The sequence below is a fragment of the Schistocerca nitens genome, chromosome 1, assembly GCF_023898315.1.
Source record: "Schistocerca nitens isolate TAMUIC-IGC-003100 chromosome 1, iqSchNite1.1, whole genome shotgun sequence".
Classification (NCBI taxonomy): domain Eukaryota; kingdom Metazoa; phylum Arthropoda; class Insecta; order Orthoptera; family Acrididae; genus Schistocerca; species Schistocerca nitens.
The window spans coordinates 695,371,070-695,397,018 of NC_064614.1; the positions used below are offsets into that span (position 1 = coordinate 695,371,070).

Below are 25,949 nucleotides of genomic sequence, written 5' to 3' on the forward strand. Positions count from 1 at the left end.
TAGATGATCACCAAAACAAAATTGGCTTTTCCATGGAATCTGAAAATATCAAATGCACAACATTCTGAAAGATATATTATTATATTACTAATTTGGTAAAAATTTAGTTGCTGTCTCTTTGTTTTCGCAGATGGCTCAGTTACGAAAATTTTGTAGCTGAAGACAGTGCAATGGTATCCACTCAGAGCTGGGCAAGATTTATTATCAATGCAAAGAAGGCAGTTGACTGTAAATATTTTAAAAGAAACAAGAAGTATATATAAAAGCATCATTTAATCAGAAGCAAAATTAACTTGCTAAAAATATTAAAACTACAAAAAAGCAGAGTGGCTGGCTAGTACTTGCCATCAGAAAGAGGAATTCCTAATACAGGGTGTATATGACCTGGGACAACCGGGAGATCCGGGAAAAACCCGGGAATTTTTTCATCCGGGAGGAACCGGGAAAAACCCGGGAATTTTTTCATCCGGGAGGAAACCGGGAAAAACCCGGGAATTTTTTAATAACTACAGGAATTTTTCGTTGTTTTAGTTTCCAGTTAAATTTTTGTAATTTTGACTGGTAAGAATTGATACTCTAACAAAGTATATTACTGTATCACGCTACTGCAGAATAATACTGCAACAATGAAATGTGAATGAGAAAAAATATGAAAATAAAACATAAATTGCAAAGTAAATGTGCCATATACAACAACAAACCACAGTGCTCACACAAGCGTTTGCCAACAGCAAAATGTGTCAAAGGTTTTAGGAAGACTATGCAATGCTTCATACCAACAAATTGCCTCCGATGAGTGTGACGTCACAATTGTTTATATTAGATTCGTTTTAGCAGTTACGAGTGGGCTCATGCGCAGACACAGTTGAGTGGCGTATGAGTTGTATCTTCTCCCCCTTTTGGCTACAGAAATGTGGCTGTTAGCTGTGTAAGCAGTCACAGCAAGCAGCTAGATGCAGCCGGGAAAAAATTTACTGCCATTCCCAAGCTGCCAGATTCACGCATGCGTAGCAGGCCTGGATCTATGGTGGGGGGGGGGGGGGGGGGGCGGGGCGGGAATGTCGGCAAACCAAGGTATCTGACCCAGGCAACACAAAGCGCCTAGCATCCAGCACGTTGGTCTATCGATTATTCGTATGATTTTGAAACGCATCCTTGTTGGTTTTTGAACACACTGTGTAAGTTGATTTCTGAATGAATCATAAGTTTATTTTTGAATGCGTGCATAGTGTACGTGATGTCTAACAGGGTAATCCTAGTCACATCTAGAAATATACTTTCCTGCAGGCAAAAGGGGACCGGGCTATACGAGCTGAGCGGAGTAAAGCCGAAAGAGCTAACGCCAATCCCTATCTGATTATGTTGTTGATTGGGTTTGCGAATGATCAGTGTTGTTATAATTACTGGGTAAATCCATAGATTCAGACTACCAGAGTAGAAATAAACGACTAACAGGAATAACAGGTAAGAAAGATTACACATTATCTTCTTGGTGTATCCAAGAAAATGAAATTTTCTCAGAAAATCTTTGTCCAGATCGCTGCACTAGTAAGGTTTGTACGAACATAACAACGCCTAACCGGAGAATAATCTGGGATAAGTAAACCAGGGATTCTGGCAGGGTTAGTGAAGTTAACCGGTGAATAAGTTTTGACAAAGGCAGGAATAGTTCCAGAATTAGTCATGACAAGATTGTTTGTTAGAACGAGTAAGGAGAAGAAATGCTGACGTCACAGAAATTAGGGAAGAAAATGACGATTCCAAATACATATAAATATCTCGTACTACTACTTTTTAATCTCATGCTCGAGAAACTGGAGCGTATGAATGAAATGTGAAACTATTTTCTAACATAAAGCTTTTTGCTTGTAGTAGGCCTAATAGGCATTTTATGTTGGTCTTTGTGAATTATATTCTGTCATGTTATAAAAATGACCATTTGTGCCAAAACAGTCTCGTTTATTTGGTGTGTGTTACAATTTCGTTAGTGTTAGAAAGGCCTATTTGGTTTTATCTAGCAGACAGTGACAAAATAGACATAATCAGACCATGAAACCATACCAGTCTTGGATACTATTTGTATTGACAGCTTACGCAGTATTGGACAAAGATATTTTGATTTTTCATGTAGCAAAACATTTGATGAACTTTGAGGTAACAGATTCTTTCGCAGAAAGGAAAGCACGCCATGTAAAGCTGTAGCAAGATTAGAGAGAATAGAATGCTGGGAGCTAAGGATTGAAGAAATGTGTACTGTCTTGCTAGAGGCACCACAGGACATTTTAATTTCCACTGTCCTGAATATAGTTCGATGGCATCCAGTATGAAATATACATTTGTCGATTCCACGGAGCGAAATACTGTGACGTTTCATAGAAGAATGCTGTGTGAAGAGGGGTGACACTGCACTCTGGCACACTTAAGACCAAATAACATGTCTTACATTTCCTCGAATATGTACGTTTTATGTATTAGACTCTCCAGAAAGATGTGCGCTACGAAAGGAACATATCATTGAAAACTCGATTTTTTTAAAATTTTTGACGTCATATCTCAAATGCTTGAGGGAGGGGGGGGGGGCAGACGACACCACTATCTTAGTATTGTCCCGGTTCGGAAATATTGTAGATCCTGGGGCTGATGCGCAGAGCAGTCTGAGTTATAGTGGGGAAGTGTGTAGTCTCCACGTGACCCGTGTTTACATTTAGTGATTTTGCTGTTTTCTCTTCGTTTACTGCTCTCACTTCAAATGAAAACAAAACGGATTTCTGCAGCCGGGAACTATCAAGTGAATTGAAATACATTCACATAATTACGGAAGGCTAATATGTTATTAGTTTCAGATTTTATTTTATTTCCACTTTTGTGACAGTCATGCATTAATCGCCTTGTAGAACAATGAAGTTATTTATGTCGTTTTGCTAAAGAAATTCGGTTTTTATTAACCTTTTTACGCAGAGGCAGTCAATGTGTTTGAAACGAAGTTTTTAGTTCCACACTATTGGCTAATTTCAACTGCTCGCTGCATTTTAAGTGCATGTTTTCATCTTCTAGCACGATGGCATTATGCCATAATAAAGAATCAAAAATGAGTTAATACAGTACTAGTACTCCAAGATAATTTACATCCCGAAACCCACACTGAAAAGTTTAATATTAGATCGAGGCCTACTTCGTTGGGAATCTGGATATATGAATGTGCTCTTTAAGTATACACTTCAAATGTGCCAATTTAGTGTGGTTCACGAAATTCCAATGCTCTTGGAGCATCCTCTGATGGCTTGTTTCTTTTATGACATAATGTAAGATCTTTTAATGTTTTACACATATGTACATACCGGCTTCCTGCGTCCTAGCAGCTGCCAAAGTGCGGGGGCGCCTGTTATCGGGCGCTCTCTGACGACTACTGAAATGAACCTATTTGTAACAGGTCGCGGGAAAATATTGCGACTGGTGGTTTGAAAAGCGTTAATTTCGAAGTAAATTTCCTTTTACGCAAGCTGAACTATGTGCAAGTATGTACGATGAATTTCTTAAATCGCAGAGTGTTTGATGACTACCCATTTCAAACCCAGAAGATCAGACATTCATGTCGTTATTATGAGCAAATTGATGTAGTGCTACAGGAAGCTCTGTTTCCTCTGCTGTAGCTAATTTATTTGTGGAAAACTTCGAGGACAAGTCACTGGACTCGGCTAAAAATTTTACTGGCTTATTTGTCTGATATATGTTGAAGTGTAACACGCGCAATGAAGATCAACATTACATGTGAAAGCTTATTAACCTTAGAGACCAATATTATATGTGAAAGCTTTGCTTTTCTTGTAGCAACACTATGTATATTAATTTAAAACGTTGACTTTTCCTGTTTGTGTATACGCGCTACTTAACAGTGATGTTGCTATTAGCTGACTACATCATGTGTCCTGTGGTCCGAATAACCGCTGTCATCGACTGGCGGCATCACATGACATGAGCTATGACTGGCTTACAAAAGCGCATCTCAATCTCGATTACAATAGTTCGGAAAGTAACGTGCGTTGTTTGGTGGAATTAGAATTTATACTTTCGTAATACGAAAATATGCAGCATACATGTTGCTGAGCATCAAAAATCTTTCCAATAGGGTTTTTTCCCCTGAGTTTCATTTTTTAAAGTGCCGGGAAATTCTACGCCCGTGTATAAAAACATAACCATTCAAAGGATTGATAAGTTTTACAGTTCCGAGGGAAAATACACTGTCACTTAATAACACAGAAAAAGTGTGTTTTCATCCGGGAGAAAGTGTATTTTTAACCAGGAAATCCAGTAAAAATCTTTTTTTTTTATTTTTTTTTTTATTTATTTTTTTTTTTTTTATTGTCCACGTATACACCCTATAGTACTGTGGATAGAAAAAAAATTGCAGTATAAAGTAACAGTTCTAAGTTTTGGAACTACATGTTCTTTGTGTAGGGGAAAAAGAATGAGTGCATGGGAAATGTTGTAAAGGGAACTAGGCCAGTGAGGCCTTATTTTGAACCTGATGGTAAAGTCTTTTATTTTGGCTTTACACATTCACTCCATTCTCTCACCCCACACAACGTTTTCCTATGCTTTCCATCACCATAGCTTCCTCCTTTTTGATGTACGGCCTTCTCTTAGATAAAGTATACCCAACTACTTTGTAATTCTCCTAAAGAAAGGACATCTAACTACTTTGCAGTCCATCCCTACTTTCCTAATGTCCCAGTGTAGAAGTCGTACTTCAGAACAGTCGCCCTTCAACCATATGCATCACACAGCAGGTGTCTGTGTTGTGAATGTCATTCTGTTGTTAGTATGTTGGTTAGTATTAAGTATGATGCTTACAAATGAACCAATATTATTATATTTTCATAACAATAAAGCTGTTATCAACCTGAAATCACAAAACTACTTTACTAGGCATGGTCCTGTTGGATGTAGTATACCATTGCTTTCCCCCAACCTTTGCACTGACCAAATACAGGCACCTGTAGGAGTATATACAGTTTAACATGGATTCTGAACCATGGTACAAATTGGCATTCTTCACATCAACAAACATTGCCATAAGTGATAAGCGATAGTTAAAAATCCAAGGACTGACTTTTATGAGCTTCAATGCCTTTGAATTTTTTCCTTTCATTGTGAAATATGTTTGAGGGACTGTGGGGTAGGACCTAATGTGTTTCTTGGTCCGTGTTCAAACATTGGATCTCGGGGTTTCAACTGTAAACTTTGTCATAATGGTCAGGGCTTTTATTGTAGTGCCTGCTACAGGAATGCGAACTGTCACAGGCTCTTGTGTACTAAACAAACTATAGTGAAACACTCTGTTCTTCATTTGAAATTTTCTATTATATGTAGCTGCTAATAGTACCAGATTAATGAGAAATAATCAAGAATTAGTCAAAGTATGAATGTGTTGGCTACTTCTTTTGTGTGTGAATAACATTTTCTTCAGATTCTTCCAATTGATCACTTTCTGACATTTGGTTTTCCATCTAGTTTTATGTAGTCATTCCTCTTACTGTTACCGAGCGAGGTGGCGCAGTGGTTAGCACACTGGACTCTTATTCGGAAGGACGACGGTTCAATCCTGTCTCCGGCCGTCCTGATTTAGGTTTTCCGTGATTTCCCTAAATCGTTTCAGGCAAATGCCGGGATGGTTCCTTTGAAAGGGCATGGCCGATTTCCTTCCCAATCCTTCCCTAACCCGAGCTTGCACTCCGTCTCTAATGACCTCGTTGTCGACGGGACGTTAAACACTAACCACCACCACCACCACCACCACCACCACCACCACCTCTTACTGTTTCTCTGTTTTTAAGGTGGTTATTGTTTCCAGTTATCTGTAGTAGTGTGATTGTGCAGTAATGAGGTATGCCTGCTTATCTCTTTGCAATATGTTAAATTTATTTAAATTGAGGTTCAACTGCCACTTTATACACCAAGCATGTGCTTCACCTTGTGTTTAATTACTGTTTTCTGAAATTGCGACTTCCCACTGTACAACAGGGTCACCCATGTACAACAGTCTCATGGAGCTTCCAATTTTATCCAGTAGATCATTTATGTTTTTCATAAATGGTAACAGCCTGTAACACTCCATTTAGGCACTCTATTAGTAATTTTGATGATATCTTCCATGGAACTACATTTCCTGTCATTTCTAATCATTTCACTCATAGCACTACTTCAAGTTACTACAGAATGTGAATTTTACACTAGTATTTGTTTTGCTTATTTTTACCAGTATAGTACCAGTTCCTTGGGATCATTGCTAGAACTACAGTTCCCTTGTTGGGTTCAAAGAAGTAGTCAGTGAAGTTTAATCTAATGACACATTTTGTTTCAAAATTATTAATTAAAATATGCAGTTATCATTTTTATTTTTAGTGACAAGAGGCCTTTTTGCCTAGCTCTTTTCGTGACATGTTGGCACGATTCGGAACGTCTCTTGTCGACTGTCTTCTGGTTCCATTGCGGCAATTAACGATCTGATGGTAATGATTCTAGTAGCAGCCTTCATTCAGCTCATTGCATTGTGTTACAAAGCTTTACTTTAATTTAATTGTCATTTATACAAATAAACACCATTTTTGAAGATGGACGTCTTTGTAATGTGCTTTTACAAATCGTTACTACGCGCAGAGTCTTAGGTTGATACATCCTAGTGTCAGATGTAAACATTCCTCCTCAAGATGCTCTGTAATGTAAACACAATTTCTGCCCTCATTCTCATCAAGGACATTCCTGAGCCAAGTGACCTTGTCGCCAAGAAGCTGTAGAGTTTTTGCCAATTGTTCTCCGTGCACGATGACTGCCGATAGTGTTTTAACTATTATGGGACAAGTTTTATTTACCCTAATTTTATAATGACTATCAATAATAAGTCTCACATTAGGATACGAATATCTTTTTCATGTGGTTTCACAGAAGACTTTTGCCTCCATATTTTATTTACACCCTTGGATATGATCAGAACAAAGGAAACTTTTTTGAGTGTGTTATTGCTCAACCGCTACCTTTGTGATAATCACGAAAGCAGTGGCTGAGTGCTTACACACACAAATGGGCTCATCGGTTTGTCTCTTTGTTCCGATCAATCCAGTGGTGTAAATAAAACATGGAATCAAAAGTCTTTCATGAAACCACATTAAAAAGAAATTCGTGTCCTAATATGTAACTTATTATTGACAATAATTATAAAATTATGGTAAATAAAGACTGTAACACGGTGTTAGTTAAAACACTGAATTTGGCAGTCTTTGTAAACAGAGAACAGTAAGCATGAAATCTACAGCTTGTTGGTGACAAGGAGGTCACTTGGCTCAGGGAAGTTCTGGGTAAGAAATAGGGTGGAAATTGTCTTTAAGTTATGAGCATCTTTAGGAGAAATTTTTTTGTCTGACACTAGGTTGTACCAGTCTAATACTGTGCACCTGGTATGGATTACCATATTTCGTGTGAAAGTAACAATAATTTGTAAAGCCTATTGTAGAGATGGCTATCTTCAAAAGTGGTGTTTGTGTAAATGACTGTAATTAAATGAAAGCTATTGTAAGACAACACAATGAGCAGAATGAAGGTTACTACCAGAGTCACTATTGTCAGATCGTGAGTACTTTCCCACCTTTCCAAACACTGTGAACCTATAATACAGACGGCCGTGACTGAACAGGCCGACAATGAAAATCTTGCTAGCCGTGCTAACATGATTTTGTACGATCTATAAGTTTGCATATAGTCTGCATTTCCTGCTTTATTTGAAGGCTGACTTTGAACAGAAATACAATGCAATTTTTGCAGAAATATGTCTGAAAATCTGTGTTAAAGGTCGTGATAATGTCAGAGAAAACTTAAAATGTGGGAATTGTTGTAACATGTAATCGTTAAAGATAGGGAAGCATTGTATTGAGAGAATAGGACTGCAGTTGGGTCTGACAAAAATAAACATAAAAAGTGGAGAAAACACAAAGTGCAAGAGTGTAAAAAAACAGGGCTGTACTGTACTGTATATGGTGATGTAGTTTAAGGGCCCATGTATCACATCCTGCTACCATTCACCCTGGTGGGGCCCACATTGCAAGTAATTGATGGAGGGGTAGGGGGGGGGGGGGGGGAAGTTTGGTCTTTTGCTTGATGCTCTGTAGCTTTAAAAGGGAATGTTGTACAGACTGGTTGCTTAGTGTAAACTGTAAGGAACAGTCTTCATATGCAAAAGGTTATGGGTTTGAATCTTGTAAAGTACTTTTAAAATTTTTATTTTTAAATCTTTATTGAAATAACTTTGATCATTAGTTTTATTCAGTTGATAGGTTTAAATCTAATTATTTTATTTCTATTCCTTTGCCATATCATTTTAATAACCACATTAACTTTTTCAGTAACTTTCATTTTTTCTTCCCATCACTCTTTTTCTACTTGGAAGTTTATGGATGTGAATTTAATTATTTTTTAATCTATCATAATATTTAAACATTTGAAAATGTCAATGTGTTGGTTAAAAAACAAAAGGCGAAATAATCTATGTATATTGACTGTGCAGTGGTGTTACAATATGTAAAATTTCATAGACAGTAATCATCAAACAAACATTTAAAACATAAATTCTTATTGCACTATCAACAAAATAGCACAGATGAAGATTTAAACGAAAGGAGAGATTATAAGTAAGATGAAATCCAAACAAAATAAGGAATGGAAATAATGAATACAATAACATGGAAAAAATATAGTATGATAAAACAGAAGAAATCAAATTTATGTTAGTACATAAAAAGCCCTTGAACAAAGATTCCAAGTGGAAACAGAATCATGGGAAGAAAAAATGAGAACAAATGAGAGATTTTATATGATGATTAAAATGGTACGACAGTGGAATTAAAATAAGGAAGATTATGTTTAAACCAGTTAATTGAATAAAAATAATGATCAAAGCAGTTTTTATAAAGATTTAAAGATAAAAAATTTCAGGGCACCTGATGAGATTCAAACTTACAACATTTTCCTTGGGGAAACTCTAATTCACCATTACACTACTCAACATTGCTTTTTTAGAGTTTTAATGCATCCTGCAAAATTCTGACCAGCGAGTACTCACAAACGGGGACCCACCAGAGTGTGATGGGTGTAATGGGGGCTGCAGGATGAGATACCTGGGATCTTAACCTCCATCATAGTAGAGATTGTCTCAAAAATTCAATCCCAGCACTGATGATCTCTCCTTGTTAGCACAGGTATGTAGGGTTATGAGATGTCCCATATAGTAAGGGTTTTCCTGTACTTCATGATTACAAAAATTGTGCCATATAGACCTTGTATATGGTACATTAAAATCCTGTAATTAATATTTTTCCACTAATTTATCTTATTTGTATAAATCATTTGCAAATTTACATCGTATTAGACCTGTTTGTTGAATTTGCTTGATTGAAACTGTAGCTCAAGTCAGTTGTCAAAGTTAACTTAAATAATTCAATCTGTATATTAGTAAGCAATACTTTGAAGTTTGAAATGTTGTGACAATAATGAATGATCCTTTATTTAAAGGAGCCAATAGTAACTGAAGTTCCGAACCATTGCCAGTTACAAATATGCATAAGCAAGAGCCATCAATTGTCTAGGGTCAACACTCGACATTAGCTTGTTGCACTGATACGATTAACATTGCAGTAACAGTGTCTAATTCACTTTCTAAATGAGTTCAGTGGCTGTGTGCTTGTACAGAAAGTTAAGAAAAAATATCCGTAGGCTTTGTGTGGTAATAACAGTTCAATCAAGGCAAAATGTGCAATTTATAACTTAGAGTTGTTAGAATGTTTTTGGACAGTGGTGAAAATGACAGGAAACTGTTGTCTACAGCAAAATGAACAGGTAAACACGATGTTCTCGGAGACTAGCTTAATGATGATGGATTGATATATGTTGACATTCATTGTTCAACATTTTGTAAATGTTTAAACAGCTCTGTAAACTTGGAGTTACTAATACAGTATTTTACACTAAATTGATTAACATACATTTCCAATTTACTACACTCTGCATGTCTTTCATGTAGTAAAATAACAGCTGATCAGCGTAAAAATTTGGTGTTAGTTTGATGCCCCTAAATGTGATGTAGAAGAAATTGACAACTCTCAAAGTATGGCTTTTGAATCATAGGCACATTTGAAGAAAGAAAACATTTTGGTTATTTTTTTTAATTTTATATTTTGGTTCCTTCTCTTACAAGTGTCTGGGGTTTCAATTTTGTTCCACTGAAGCCTTAATATACAACCAGAATTTATCAGGGTTTTGAGACAGTCTCCGTGACAATATTTTACTCATAATAACTTAAAGGCTTCATCCATTGCCCCTCTAGTAGCTGAACATGTTTAATTTAACTCTGTCTATAGGCAGAGTTATGGTTTGTTTTGTATCTATTGTACAGCAGACACTATTTTGTAGAAGCTTCTGATATTGTTTGTGTACTGAGGAGGATATCTACCATCATTAATTATTCTGCTAAGTGCGTATATTTCTATAGCTTGTTCAGCTATTCACTTAAACTTGATTGACTGTTCCCTCTGTGTTCAGTGTCTGAATCAAATGATACTAATTTCTATCTGAGAAATAATACGATCTCCTTCTTATCCCTTTTACTGAACAGGTATACTTTTGTATGGTTGGAGACACAGAATTAGATGTCCATCTGCTATGGGATCCATGGGATCCTAATATCTGTCTGTCTGTCCGCCTGTCTGCAGGGATTACAGTGCATATTTTGTGATGAAACATTCTGGCACATCCTGAGGTAAAGAAAAGTCTCTTGAAGAAACATCATGGACTCAGAGAAACCACACGTGAGAAACAGCGCTTGCTTTATATGATTAAATGAATATGGGCTAATAGATCCTGATACGTTATATTGGCTGGTGATTGTTCAACAGAAAGAGAGTAACATGAATGGCAGCTCTCTTTAAATCTGGATAGATGTGAGATGATGCATGAACAAAGAGAGAGAATCCAATATTATCCCATTATGAACACTCTGAACATGTCACGCCATAATAAGATTTTTGAGGTTCCACTGAGAATCAGTATGAAATGAGGTGACCAGGTAAAATCAGTAGTAGGAAAGGCAACTAAAAGTAGTAGATTTTTTTGTAATGGTCCTGGGAAAATAAAATGTATGTGTAGGACAATTGAGAACAGTGTGACTGATTCTAGACAACAGTTTGACCAATTCTAGAGTAATGGTAAAGTGTTTGGGGTCGTAATGAAGTAGGCATGACAGCAGACATTAAGTGATCTCAGAGACATGCTGCCAGGATCACAACAGGTCAATATCCCATATAAAAATGTAATAGGAATGCTTGGGGAATGTAAATAGGAATCCATGAGAGGGATAAGGGGGTGTAAAGAGACATGCAGTCAGTCATTTTTTCCTGCACTCATTTCATGAACGGAATAGAACAGATATTTTTTATACTAAAACCATTTCTCTTCAGTTGGTTTTTGATTCGTGTTTACTGTTAAAAATACGCCACCCTGTATCACACGGGGCCTATCTTTTTGGCCAACATTTGGATTTGCTTACACAATCTTGCTACTACCTTTTAGAAACCATTGCTCATATGAAACTCAGCTTGCCCTTTTGTCTCATGACATACTAAGAACTATGGACGAAGGTCAACAGGCAGATTCCATTTTCCTAGATTTCCGGAAAGCATTTGACACAGTGCCTCATTGCAGGCTGTTAATGAAGGTACGAACATACGTAATAAATTCACAGATATAGGAGTGGCTTGAAGACTTATTGAGTTATAGAACCCAGTATGTTGTCCTTGATTGCGAGTGTTATCAGAGACAAGGGTATTGTCAGGAGTGCCTCAGTGAAGTGTGATAGATCTGCTGCTATTCTCTGTATATACAGAAATGATTTGGAGGACAGGGGGGAAAGCAGTCTGCTGTTGTTTGCTGATGATGCCGTGGTGTACAGTAAGGTGTCGAAGTTGAGTGACTGTAGGAAGATACAAGATGACTTAGACAAAATTACAAAATTTCCAGTTGGTGTTATGATTGGCAGGTAGCCCTAAATGTGGAAAAATGTAAGTTAATGCAGATGAGTAGGAAGAACAAACCTGTAATGTTCAGACACAGTATTACTATAGTGCCCAGCTTGACACAGTCAAGTCGTTTAAATATCTGGACATAACATTGCAGAGCAATATCAGGTGGAACGAGCATGTGAAAACTGATAGGAAAGGCAAATGGTCGACTCTGGTTTATTGCGAGCATTTTATGAAAGAGAGGTTCAGCTGTATAAGAGACCACACACAGGACACTGGTGCGACCTATTGTTGACTGGTGTGAGTGTTTGGGATCCCTACCAGGTTGGACTGAAGGAAGATGTCAATGCAATTCAGAGGAGTTCTGCTAGATTTATTACTAGTAGTTTCAAATGAAAAGTATGTGTTACGGAAATGCTTTGGGAACACAAATAGGTGTTCTTTTTGGGAAACACTATTGAGAAAATTTAGAGCACTGGCATTTGAAGTGGCCGCCGAATCATTCTGCTGCTCCAACATACATCGCATGTAAGGATCACGAAGAGAAAATATGAGAAATTGGGGCTCATACAGAGGCAAGCAGACAGTCGTTTTTTTCCTTGCTCTATTTGTGTGTGGAACAGGAGGAGAAATGACAAGTAGAGATACAGGGTACCCTCTGCCACACACCTTACGGCGGCTTGTGGAGTATCTATGTAGGTGTAAATCTGACTCTAGCCATCACTCAGTGCCAAGTGCTAGGTGGACCCTCTGCTTTTAAGGGGAGTTAGAACAGATCCCCCCCCCCCCCCCCTCTCCACATTTGAAATTTTCTGAATGAAATGATACATATACCACTTATAAACTCACATGGGAAGTATTTTATTTTTTTAAGTATAATCTACACTTGTTAAAAATGTTAAAATTTTACGTTCATTTCTTCAAAATCTAATAAAACCGTTAATTTTTTTTATATAGAAGACTGAGGATTGCTGTGTTACAAAGGTTAAATCGCGTGTTTATATTGATAGCTCTGTCAAAAACAGTACGTATCATTTCATAGTATAAACACCCATTGTATGTCAAAATGCTAATGTTTTTCCGAGGAAAAGTGACAAGTAGATTGGTAAATCTCTCAAAACGTAAAGTATGATGCCAAAATGAAGTGTTTTTAAGAAATGTGCGTTTCATGGTAATAGATTTTCAAATGAAGGGAAACATTTTGTTGCAATATGTGGCATGTGAAGTTACAGACAATGAAATACAGGCAAACTCGTCAGTATCTAGAAAAACACCAATTAGTGCTTCGAAGATTAAAATAAAATGTCGTAACGCACAATTTTCTCAAAACAAAAGTGATTTAAATGGTAGGTTAGGTTAGGTTATATTCTGATAGATTTACACACCCTAACAACGGTGTTAGGTGAATGTGTGTGTTGTAAAATATGTGGAGGGCCTGTTAGTTTACATGAAGACAGTGAGGTTTTAAATGGACTAGCCAGGAAACTTATCATTAATTGTGCCAGTTGTAAATATACTCATTCATTTTGGAATTCTGATAAGTGTGAAGATAATTATTTTGTGGTAAATGTTAGGTGGTTTTATGGATTGAGAGCTACTGGCAAAGGACACACTGCTGCAGAAACAATTTGTGCTGTAATGAATATACCACGCCCATGACTAGTATACAGGATTTATTGTAGCTGTTGTGGAATCTGTTGCATGTGAGTCAATGAAGGGTGCTGCAAACGAAGCTGTTGAAATAAATGATGGTATGACTGGCGTACCAGTAGCTTAGGATGCCACTTGGCAGAAGTGCTGCTACAGTTCTAAGAATTCTGTTGATACGGTGACCAGTGTGGATACTGGAAAGGTAATGGATTTACAGATTTTAACCAAACATTGTTATAAGTATAAATCAGGGAATGAAGAAGGGCATATCTGTGACAGAAATTATGAAGGAACAAGTGGTGGTATGGAGGCCTCTGCAGCTATTGAAATTTTTAGTCGAGCTGTGAACGAAAAGGGAGTGTGTTACACTAAGTTCTTAGATGATGGAGACTCAAAAGCATATAACAGTGTAGTAGCCGCATTCCAGTTTTGTGATAATCTTCTCATCAGGAGATTATCACAAAACTGGAATGTGTTGGTCATGTCCAGAAGAGGATGGGCACCAAGTTAGATTTCTAGATTAGTTTTTTGTTCCATAGATCCGTGCTGAGGAGATCCTCGTGGATGTGGACCACGTCAATTTTTTTAAAAATTTGTTTTTAAGCTGAAATAACAATACTAATAGTATGAATATACACAATAAATCATTTGTTTCTATTAAAAAATTCATCAATGGTGTAGAAGTAGTTGGCCACTAGTAAGTCTTTCAGGCTCCTTTTAAACTGATCTTTATTTGTAACTAAATTTTTTATGTTTGCTGCCAAATTATTGAAGATGAGTGTTCCTGAGTAGTGGACTCCTTTTTGAACTAAAGTAAGTGCTTTTAAGTCAAAGGAAGTTGAAACAAAGTTTGAGAGACAAGAAACTTTATGGTGGTAAAACCATAAGAGGCAGACTGACAGACAAAATGATCGATGAACTACGAGGTGCATTCAAGTTCTAAGGTCTCCGATTTTTTTTCTAATTAACTACTCACCTGAAATCGATGAAACTGGCATTACTTCTCGACGTAATCGCCCTGCAGACGTACACATTTTTCACAACGCTGACGCCATGATTCCATAGCAGTGGCGAAGGCTTCTTTAAGAGTCTGTTTTGACCACTGGAAAATCGCTGAGGCAATAGCAGCACGGCTGGTGAATGTGCGGCCACAGAGAGTGTCTTTCATTGTTGGAAAAAGCCAAAAGTCAGTAGGAGCCAGGTCAGGTGAGTAGGGAGCATGAGGAATCACTTCAAAGTTGTTATCACGAAGAAACTGTTGCGTAACGTTAGCTTGATGTGCGGGTGCGTTGTCTTGGTGAAACAGCACACGCGCAGCCCTTCACGGACGTTTTTGTTGCAGTGCAGGAAGGAATTTGTTCTTCAAAACATTTTCGTAGGATGAACCTGTTACCGTAGTGCCCTTTGGAACGCAATGGGTAAGGATTACGCCCTCGCTGTCCCAGAACATGGACACCATCATTGTTTCAGCACTGGCGGTTACCCGAAATTTTTTTGGTGGCGGTGAATCTGTGTGCTTCCATTGAGCTGACTGGCGCTTTGTTTCTGGATTGAAAAATGGCATCCACGTCTCATCCATTGTCACAACTGACGAAAAGAAAGTCCCATTCATGCTGTCGTTGCGCGTCAACATTGCTTGGCAACATGCCACACGGGCAGCCATGTGGTCGTCCGTCAGCATTCGTGGCACCCACCTGGATGACACTTTTCGCATTTTCAGGTCGTCATGCAGGATTGTGTGCACAGAATCCACAGAAATGCCAACTCTGGAGGCGATCTGTTCAAAAGTCATTCGGCGATCCCCCCCAAAACAATTCTCTCCACTTTCTCGATCATGTCGTCAGACCGGCTTGTGCGAGCCCGAGGTTGTTTCGATTTGTTGTCGCATGATGTTCTGCCTTCATTAAACTGTCGCACCCACAAACGCACTTTCGACACATCCATAACTCCACCACCACATGTCTCCTTCAACTGTCGATGAATTTCAATTGGTTTCACACCACGCAAATTCAGAAAACGAATGATTGCATGCTGTTCAAGTAAGGAAAAGTCACCATTTTAAGCATTTAAAACAGTTCTCATTCTCGCCGCTGGCGGTAAAATTCCATCTGCCGTACGGTGCTGCCATCTCTGGGACGTATTGACAATGAACGCGGCCTCATTTTAAAACAATGCACATGTTTCTATCTGCTTCCAGTCCGGAGAAAAAAAATCGGAGGCCTTAGAACTTGAATGCACCTCGTACAGCAGTATTATGGGATGGCCATTAGAAATAATACTGTGGATTTGTTGAAAATCAAGCAGGCAGTGTGGGCTACCTTCTTCCACAGGCTGTCAACTGATGAAAAACCAGTACATCACTTTCGCCCTCCTGGACCTGATTCATGCTGCAATTACCACAGCAGTCATGGCTATCATAAAACCTATTTACAGGAACCTGGCAAATCTTGAATTACTGAAGAAGTGTCTGCATGGTCAGACTCAAAATCCCAATGAGTCGTTCGATAATCTTATATAGACTCGCTTACCAAAAAATGTTTTTGTTGGAATGAAGAAACTAAAGTGGGGGGTCAGTGATGCTGTTATTGCTTTTAATGATGGCAACATTGGTAGGGTGAAAGTGCTACAGCATATGGGAATTAATCCTGGAGCAAACTGCATCACAGAACTTGAATGGATGGACAATGTTCGCAATGATGAAGCAGAGTATGCAGCACATTTGGCCACTAAGGAGTCCAGAACGAAGAAAAGAAGGAAAAACTTGGAAAAAAATCAAGAGGATGATGTGTAGTATGGTGCAGGATGCTTCTGAGTGACTAAAAATAAAAAAATTAAGCATATTGAGTTACAGTTTTTTGAAACTTTAGAAGCCGTTCCTGAAAATTTACATTTTCTGTTGCATTTTCCCTAAATCTCACAAACCACTATGAGTAGAGTATTCAAATTTTCAGGGAGCAACAACATACATATACTGAGTCTACTGAACTAAAAGAACCTGCCGGCCGAAGTGGCCGTGCGGTTAAAGGCGCTGCAGTCTGGAACCGCAAGACCGCTACGGTCGCAGGTTCGAATCCTGCCTCGGGCATGGATGTTTGTGATGTCCTTAGGTTAGTTAGGTTTAACTAGTTCTAAGTTCTAGGGGACTAATGACCTCAGCAGTTGAGTCCCATAGTGCTCAGAGCCATTTTTTAAAAGAACCTAATGTTATATATAATTAAAAATATTTAGGATAACATACGAAAAAAGTACACAAAATTTTGACCGTGTAATTAAAAAATTGTATTTTTGAAAGCAGTGGCTGAAATGCAATTATTGTAGTTCAGTAGACTCACAATATAAAGTTTAATGTCCTGTAAAAGTTCCATGTCAGTGGCTACAGTGGTTCCTGAAATACAGGGAAGCCAAGTCACTAAATTTAACGTTGTCGGGATAGGGTGTTCCAACTCCCCTTAAATAGTACTTCAAGATCTGGTGCCATTTTATGAGCATTTTTGCAAGGTATCACCAATCTACACTACTGGCCATTAAAATTGCTACACCACAAAGATGACGTGCTACAGACGCGAAATTTAACCAACTGGAAGAAGATGCTGTGATATGCAAATGATTAGCTTTTCAGAGCATTTACACAAGGCTGGCACCGGTGGCGACACCTATAACATGCTGACATGAGGAAAGTTTCCAACCGATTTCTCATACTCAAACAGCAGTTGACCGGTGTTGCTTGGTGAAACGCTGTTGTGATGTGTCGTGTAAGGAGGAGAAATGCGTACCATCACGTTTCCGACTTTGATAAAGGTCGGATTGTAGCGTATTGCAATTGCGGTTTATCGTATCGCAATATTGCTGTTAGCGTTGGTCGAGATCCGATGACTGTTAGCAGAATATGGAATCGGTGGGTTCAGGAGGGTAATACGGAACGCTGTGCTGGATCCCACGGCCTCGTATCACTAGCAGTTGAGAAGAGAGGCATCTTATCCGCATGACTGTAACGGATCACGCAGCCACGTCTCGATCCCTGAATCAACAGATGGGGATGTTTGCAAGACAACAACCATCTGCACGAACAGTTTGACGACGTTTGCAGCAGCATGGACTATCAGCTCGGAGTCCATGGTTGCGGTTACCCTTGACACTGCATCACAGACAGGAGCGCCTGTGATGGTGTACTCAAGGATGAACCTGGGTACACGAATGGCAAAATGTAATTTTTTCGGATGAATCCAGGTTCTGCTTACAGCATCATGATGGTCGCATCCATGTTTGGCACCATCGTGGTGAATGCACATTCGAAGCGTGTATTCGTCATCGCCTTACTGGCATATCACCCGGCGTGATGGTATGAGGTGCCACTGGTTACACGTCTCGGTCACCTCTTGTTCGCATTGATGGAATTTTGAACAGTGGATGTTACATTTCAGATGTGTTACGACCCATGCCTCTACCCTTCATTCGATCCTGTGAAACCATACATTTCAGCAGGATAATGCACGACCGCATGTTGCAAGTCCTGTACGGGCCTTTCTGGATAAAGAAAATCCTCGACTGCTGCCCTGGCCAGCACTTCCTCCAGATCTCTCACCAATTGAAAACGTCTGGTCAATGGTGGCCGGGCAACTGGCTCGTCACACAATCTGCCAGTCACTACTCTTGATGAACTGTGGTATCGTGTAGAAGCTGCATGGGCAGCTGTACTTGTACACGCCATCCAAGCTCTGTTTGACTCAATGCCCAGGTGTATCAAGGCTGTTTTTACGGCCAGAGGTGGTTGTTCTGGGTACTGATTCCTCAGGATCTATGCACCCAAATTGCGTGAAAATGTAATCACATGTCAGTTCTAGTATAATATATTTGTCCAATGAATACCCGTTTCTCATCTGCATTTCTTCTTGGTGTAGCAATTTTAATGGCCACTAGTGTATCATAGGTATATTTTGAAGTCTGACATATGTGTTTTTGGAGTCCTCTGTAGCAGTTGGATAGTGTGTCTCCTTCTGTGTGCAAATTGTACTGGTTTCTGCTTTAACAGATACTGGTTTCTGATCCAGTTCTTCCATGTAACTCAAAACTAGCATCCCATGGTTATTTACAAAGACAATGCTACACATTGTGAGGTTAGTCATAATACCAGGGACGGGGCTCTTTGGGTTCACCTTCCCAAACAGTTGTGAGAAGGATCCAAGTATGGCCTCAGGCATTGCTTGTTTCGGCATCAGCTGGTCAGCAGCTGGTTGCACATTGTGACCTCAACTGCTGTTGACATGGCCTCTTTATTATGACACCTCAGGCATGTACACTGAGTGCACATAGTTCCCCTTTCTGACACTTGCTGCAATTATTCACTGCATGTTTTAACTGCCAACGGCTAATGAACCTCTCCACCACCTCATTTTCTTTGGCCTGACATGTGATGTACACTATGTGATCAAAAGTATCTGGACACCTGGCTGAAAGTGACTTACAAGTTCATGGTGCCCTCCATCAGTAATGCTGGAATTCAATATGGTGTTGGCCCACCCTTAGCCCTAGGATGACAGCTTCCACTGTCACAGGCTTATATTCAGTCAGGAGCTGGAAGGTATCTTTGGGAATGGGAGTTTATTCTTCGTGGAGTGCTGCACTGAGGAGAGGTGTCGATGTCAGTCGGTGAGGCCTGGCACGAAGTTGGCGTTCCAAAACATCCCAAAGGTGTTCTATGGGATTCAAGTCAGGACTCTGTGCAGGCCAGTCCATTACAGGATGTTTTTATCGTGCAACCACTCTGCCATAGGCCGTGCACAAATGAACAGGCGCTCAATAGTGTTGAAAGATGCAGTCGCCATCCCCGTATTGCTCTTCAGCAGTGGGAAGCAAGAAGGTGCTTAAAGCATCAATGTTGGCCTCTGCTGTGATTGTGCCATGCAAAACAACAATGGGTGCAAGCCTCCTCCATGAAAAACACAACCACACCATAATACCTCCGCCTCCGAATATTACTGCTGGCAGATGATGTTCACTGGGCAATCGCCATACCCACACCCTGCCATCGGGTTGCCCCATTGCGTGCTGTGATTTGTCACTCCACACAACATTTTTCCACTGTTCAAGCATCCAATGTTTAAGCTCCTTAAACCAAGCGAGGCGAAGTTTGGCATTGACTGGCGTGATGTGTGGCTTATGAGCAGCTACTCGACAATGAAATCCAAGATTACTCACCTCCAGCCAACCTGTCATAGTACTTGCAGTGGATCCTAATGCAGTTTGCAATTCCTGTGTGATGGTATGCCTATTACATATTACTACCTTCTTCAACTGTCAGTGGACCCTGTCAGTCAACAGACGAGGTGGGCTTGTACGCTTTTGTGCTGTACGTGGCCCTTCATGTTTCCACTTCAGTATCACATAGAAAACAGTGGACCTAGGGATGTTTAGGGGTGTGGAAATCTCGCACACAGACTTATGATGCAAGTGACACCCAATCATCTGACCACATTTGAAGTCTATGAATACTGTGGAGTGCCCCATTCTGCTCTCTCACGATGTCTAGTGACTACTGTGGTCACTGATATGGAGTACCTGGCAGTAGGTGGCAGCACAAGGCACATAATATGAAAAATGTATGTTTCTGGGGGTGTCCCTATGCTTTTGATCACATAGTGTATATGGCTTACCAACTGCGTAAGTATATTACACTGGCTCAGATCCTTGTCAGTTTCTGACAGCACTTTATACATGTTTGGAAGGGAACTGCGCATTGATGGATGTTTTATTCTGGACTCTTTCCCTTCATTGCTGTCCTGTACATTGTACCGCCACACACATTGAACTGGATGCACATGATCCAAGAAACTTTCATGGAAAGGAAACAGCATTTGTGAGATTACATAATATTGTGAGTAGTTTGAACATCATAGGTAAATTCATTTAATAGTTCTCCCAGCACACCCATTTGCAACAGATTTCAGCTGCAAAAGTCGAAGCACACTTCAAGTAAGCACAGATTTCAGCTGACTCATCCTCGTTGGGTTCTATTCTATTGAATGTATAATCCATAATTATACTAAGGAGTCTCATGGAAGAACACTGGCGCCCGACAGTAGCAAATGAAACCAAAAATTTGTGTGTGCAAGCTTTAGAAATATGCACCAAATTAAAAATAAATAAAATAAAATAAATAAAAATGATAAATGAAAGGTTAAACAAACCATGTCTCCTATTTGAATTGCAGTTCTACGGAACATCTAGATTGAATCTGTTTGCTGAAAATTTAAGGCATTTTATATTTGAGGCTCGACAATGGACAAAAGACATAGCGCTAATTGCATAAACAAACATAGGGGCTACAGGAAATTATGTTCTGAAACAATATAGAAGTGCATTCATTAGTAAAGTACTCCAATGAGGGTCATATAATGCAGAACACACAATACTTGTAAAATATAAGAGAGTCTCGTAATATGTATTTAACCGTATTACCATTAGTGAAAAAATAACGAGATACAACTGTCACATTTTGTAAGATGCTGGAATGTTGATCTGCACTAAGCATTATTCTGTTGTAGTGAAGGTTGCCATTTATTAATGTAAAGCAGTGATTGCAAATGTGATGTAATTGGGAGCATTAGTAGTACATGTAGTAAGATGCTAGAATGTTCATTTGGACTAAGTAACAATTTTGTTGTAATGAAGGTTCCCATGTTCCACACCCAGGAGGATTCTCTCTTTTACGGGTCTATGGAATGAATAATTAATCTAATCTAATCTAATTTTCTAATATAAAGCAGTTATTGCAAATGTAATACAAATGGAAGGGGTGGGGATATTGGTAGCTGAAAAAGTAAATAACAGGAAACTGAAAAATGTACTAAAAGTAAGGACAGATAGTATGATGTCGCATGAGGAATGATGGAGTAATTCAACTTTACATATAAAAGTATTCAAATACAAAGTCTTTTGTTTCTAAAATCATAACTATTGCCTTTTCTTAAATCATTTACATTATTATTGTGTCCTGATAAGTATAAGTACACACATTTCACTGATTTTTTAATATCATCATCATCATTACATTACCTTTTGTTCCTGTATGTATAAAGTATTTCTTCCAAAATTAATTTTCAAACTCTTGAGTTGTTCCCAGAATGAGATTTTCACTCTGCAGCGGAGTGTGCGCTGATATGAAACTTCCTGGCAGATTAAAACTGTGTGCCCGACCGAGACTCGAACTCGGGACCTTTGCCTCAAGTCTCGGTCGGGCACACAGTTTTAATCTGCCAGGAAGTTTCTTGAGTTGTTATCTCTGACAGTGTGTAGCAAATGATTGCAGAATGCTAGCAATAGTGGAATGGCAACAATTTCTGATTGGAATGAGTCTGAATGAATGTAGAGTATACAGTTGTACAAATTTTTAATTATTTTGCAACTAATCAGAGATGAGAGCAATTTTCCATAAAAAACATCACGTGAATTCAAAGTTTTAAATGTCCTTTATTGTTTTTCTGTTTAACAGAAATTTTAACTGACATATACTGTTTTACCCGATTGTAAGATGAGGTTTTTTCCCAAATTCATCATTCAGAAAATATCGAGTGGTCTTACAATTGAAGATAAAGCTATTGTTGCTGAGGTCAATGTTTTTATATTGTTCAATAGATTAATATAGGGGCCGTCTCACGTTAAATGATGAAGCTTTGGCTATTGAGGTTCTGTACAAATTTATTTTGGACAATCCTCAAGGGTAGGGCATATCACACAATACTTGCCTTCGAATAGGCTTGAGATTTCCCGATATACACGATACTCCAAAGCACTCTATACAGTATCAGTCTTGCTCGAACAAACACGTGATATTTGGCTCATAGTGCTAGTGCAAGAGATTGCGAGAAACAATGAACTAGCCACTACAATAGTCTGACGCTATGCTTAAAAATTGACAGTTTCGTGAAACACAGGAGGAAATAATATTAAATTCTATCAACTCACAACCTTTTGTTGTCTTCAACAGATTTGCAGTAAAAGCTGTCTTACATGTATGGATATCGTATACATACATTTATGTGGCTTTTTAATTAAAGATAACAATCACAGGCAAAAATCTAATCCTAAAAAACAATTACTTGATTCCAAACCCAAGTCAGTGTCTTATTTGGTTATGGGAAGGTAATAATTTATGAAGTGCTTTGCAGATGAGAAATTTGGTTGCTGTACACACATTAGAATACTGGAGAAAATCGTTACCAGCTTTTAATCAGGCTTAGAACAAGAAGAAGACATTCAGATGAAAAGAGAAGGAAAATTAATCCAGAATGAAATGTCCAATAAATGAAATAAATCTTTAAAATGGACTGTAATTGTTGTCACGATAATAAAGTACAGCGTAAAGACCTGTTATGGAGAGAGCACAGACAGACATCACAAGATTGGAAGATGAGCGGAAGTTCAAGAATTGGACTGAATAGTGATTGCGATCATATATTTCTGTATTAGTTGCTGTTGTTACATATGACCTGCACCCTAGAAGATATTGCCGCCCATGTTCATTGTTGCTCAACTCCAGTACAATGGAAAGTTCAAGGGAGCAGTGACCCAGCTTGGCTGAGAACTGCAATGAGTGTTGAGCAGCCAGAAATTTGTCACACTTTGGCTTTTTATGAACATCTACCATGTTTGAACTGCGGTTTTCCTGCATCCATTTGTACTCAGAATCAAGTTGTCCTTAAAATTGTATAAATACTCAATGATAGCGTACATTTTTGTAAGAGACGCTAAAAGTGTATTGGGGGTCAGTGGCGTACTTAGGTGTTTCACGCAGCAGTGTTGTCAATGCTTACTGTGCAGTGTGATGGGAACAATTGGGGGTGTGTCAGCTCAAGCTGCTGGTTCTACACAGTCAATGAGAGAGTGGCACACAGACTGCATGCTTGGAAGCAGGAGACGTTGTAACATTCTCGCATCAGTATAGAAAAGAAATCTGCTGTGTGTCCAGTAGAAAATAACTGTTCTCAGGTCCCATCATAACCACCACCTCAGAAATCGCAACATATTCGGAAGAAACAGCCAAATATTTGTGACAATGGAGATATACATTTCATAGCTGTCCTGTTTGGATGATGTTGTTGTTGTTGTTGGTGGTGGTGGTGATTAAAAATAGTGATACCACAGACAACAGGGTAAATAAACAAAAAAAGCAGTGAAGACAAAAATTAATGTAAACAATTTCCTTTCATTTATTTTATTTCTCCTTGTATTATCAACCTGTAGACTCAATAAATGGCAGAAATTTAGAATAGGTGTAATATTAACTTTTTAGACAGATCCCTTACATCAGCAAAAGTTTGTAATTTTGATCAGTCAATGTATGCTAAAAAATAAATTTTTCTCAAGGAACCTCTTAAAAAAGGGGCCGTCTTACACTTGGGTAAGTACAGTATATCAAAACTGTAGTTTCATTGTTTTTTATATATAATTTTTTAAATCAATCCTGTCTGCAGGTTTTTCAATTCTGTCTTGAATAGAAACTGCAAATGGAATAATACTTGATTTATGCTTGCTTTTTAGTAAACAGTTGGTTTAAATAGTTAGCCTAGAACTGTGGGAAGGTACTCTAAATGTAAGTCTTTGTGTTTCAGGTTCTGTACAGTGCCAAAAATGCAGTTCACCGCAGCAAGTTTGGAACTGAAATGCCGTGGTCATATAACGATTAAGACGTAAAGATGGGTATATGCAGTTTTCATAGCTTTAACAAAACTGCTTTTTACTTTTAACGTAATAATGACTGATAAAAGATACTTTTAAGATGGTTCTATGTATTAACAGAAGACAAAGACCTATTTGCTTTTTTATAGTGTGCAAATGTATTATTTTTCCTTGTAATACTCTATTTTGGAATGTACAGCCTTTTTGTACTTGAGAATATGTACCTGCCATTCTTAATACAAAATTAAGAATGATGCTCTCTCTGTGTTAATTATTACATCCTTAAGTTCCCTTCCAAATCGAGACAAATTTTAGTATTAGCTGAAGTCAAAGAGGAACATGGTAGTAATTCTGAATATTGTATTTCATTCAGTCTGAGAATACTAGTAAGGAGTTATTTGTTGTTGCAAATGGCACCACAGTAGGAAGCTTCTACATTCCGAATTTTGGATATCAACAAATAAGGCAACTTCTGAAGATTACCTACAAATGTCCCATTCCTGACAAAAGTATTGAGTTGGCTCATAGGTTCATAGCATTTTCTCATAAGTTTAATAGACACAACAGTTGACTATTTACAATAGTCTGCCAATGCAGGGGTAACTTTTCGATTCTTTGACTGTAGAAACCATATGGTTTTGAGGCAAATTACTCATCAGGCCTTGTTCAGAGCACATCCGGAAAAGAAGTTCCTTGAAGGTTGATCGATAGAGATTAGGAAAGATAAAATCTGAGGGTGCAAGACCAGGTAAATAAGATAGGTGCGGAATAACTTCTACACCTTGGGGGAGAAATTCGTAGTACACCACACTGTCGCTGTTCCACCAGCTGCATGACATTATCTTTTGTGGTTGTGCACAGGTCTGTCTTTGTACAGGGAGTTGGGCTCAACCATTCCTTTCTTTTCCCTACATTAGCACAAATAAACCATTTCTCGTCACCAGTAATGGTACAGGATAGGAATGCTCAGTGTTGTTCACAAACCAGTTGGTGACGAGCAAGCAGAGATGCACTTATGACTACCCATGAGTTTTTATGCTTTAGCATAAAACATTCATACACTTGATTTTTGAACCTTCCCCACTGCATGCAAATGTCGTACGATAATGGAATGATCGCAGTTCATCGCATTTGCCAGTTTTCGAACATGCTTCTGTAGATCATTGTGGATTAATACATTTAAATGATCTTCATCAAACCTCGAAGGTCTTTCTGAATGTAGAGGGGTCACAATGTCAAAATGATCCTCCTTTAAATGAGAAAACCATTTTCTTGCTGTGCTCTGTCCAGTGGCATAATCCTCATACACAGTACAAATGTTTCTGGCTGCATCCGCTGCTGTCATCCCCTATTGAATTCAAAGAGAAGAAAATGTTGGAAATGTTCCTATTTCTCCACTTGGCCCTCCATTTTCTCGTGTCTCCAGCTCCACTACCTACCTCAAAATGACAATATGTAAACTCAAATAGCAACAATCGACTGCAAAAACAAAATGACAATCAAGAAATAAACCCATAGCAACCAGAATACCAATGTGCAAAATAGAAATCCTACCAACGTATGCAC

At 38.6% G+C, this 25,949-nt stretch overlaps 1 protein-coding gene across 5 annotated transcripts in view; it reads left to right on the top strand.

The window, feature by feature from the left end:
* Positions 1–24,606, top strand: part of LOC126259559 (histone deacetylase 6) — a 339,218-nt gene extending 314,612 nt beyond the window's left edge. For all 5 annotated transcript variants that reach the window (XM_049956465.1, XM_049956456.1, XM_049956474.1 and 2 more), the window contains one exon: positions 24,317–24,606. In XM_049956465.1, coding sequence (XP_049812422.1) covers positions 24,317–24,391 — 75 coding nt within the window. In that variant the 3' untranslated portion in view covers positions 24,392–24,606. The remainder of the gene's footprint in view (positions 1–24,316) is intronic.
* Positions 24,607–25,949: the final 1,343 nt, after the last annotated feature.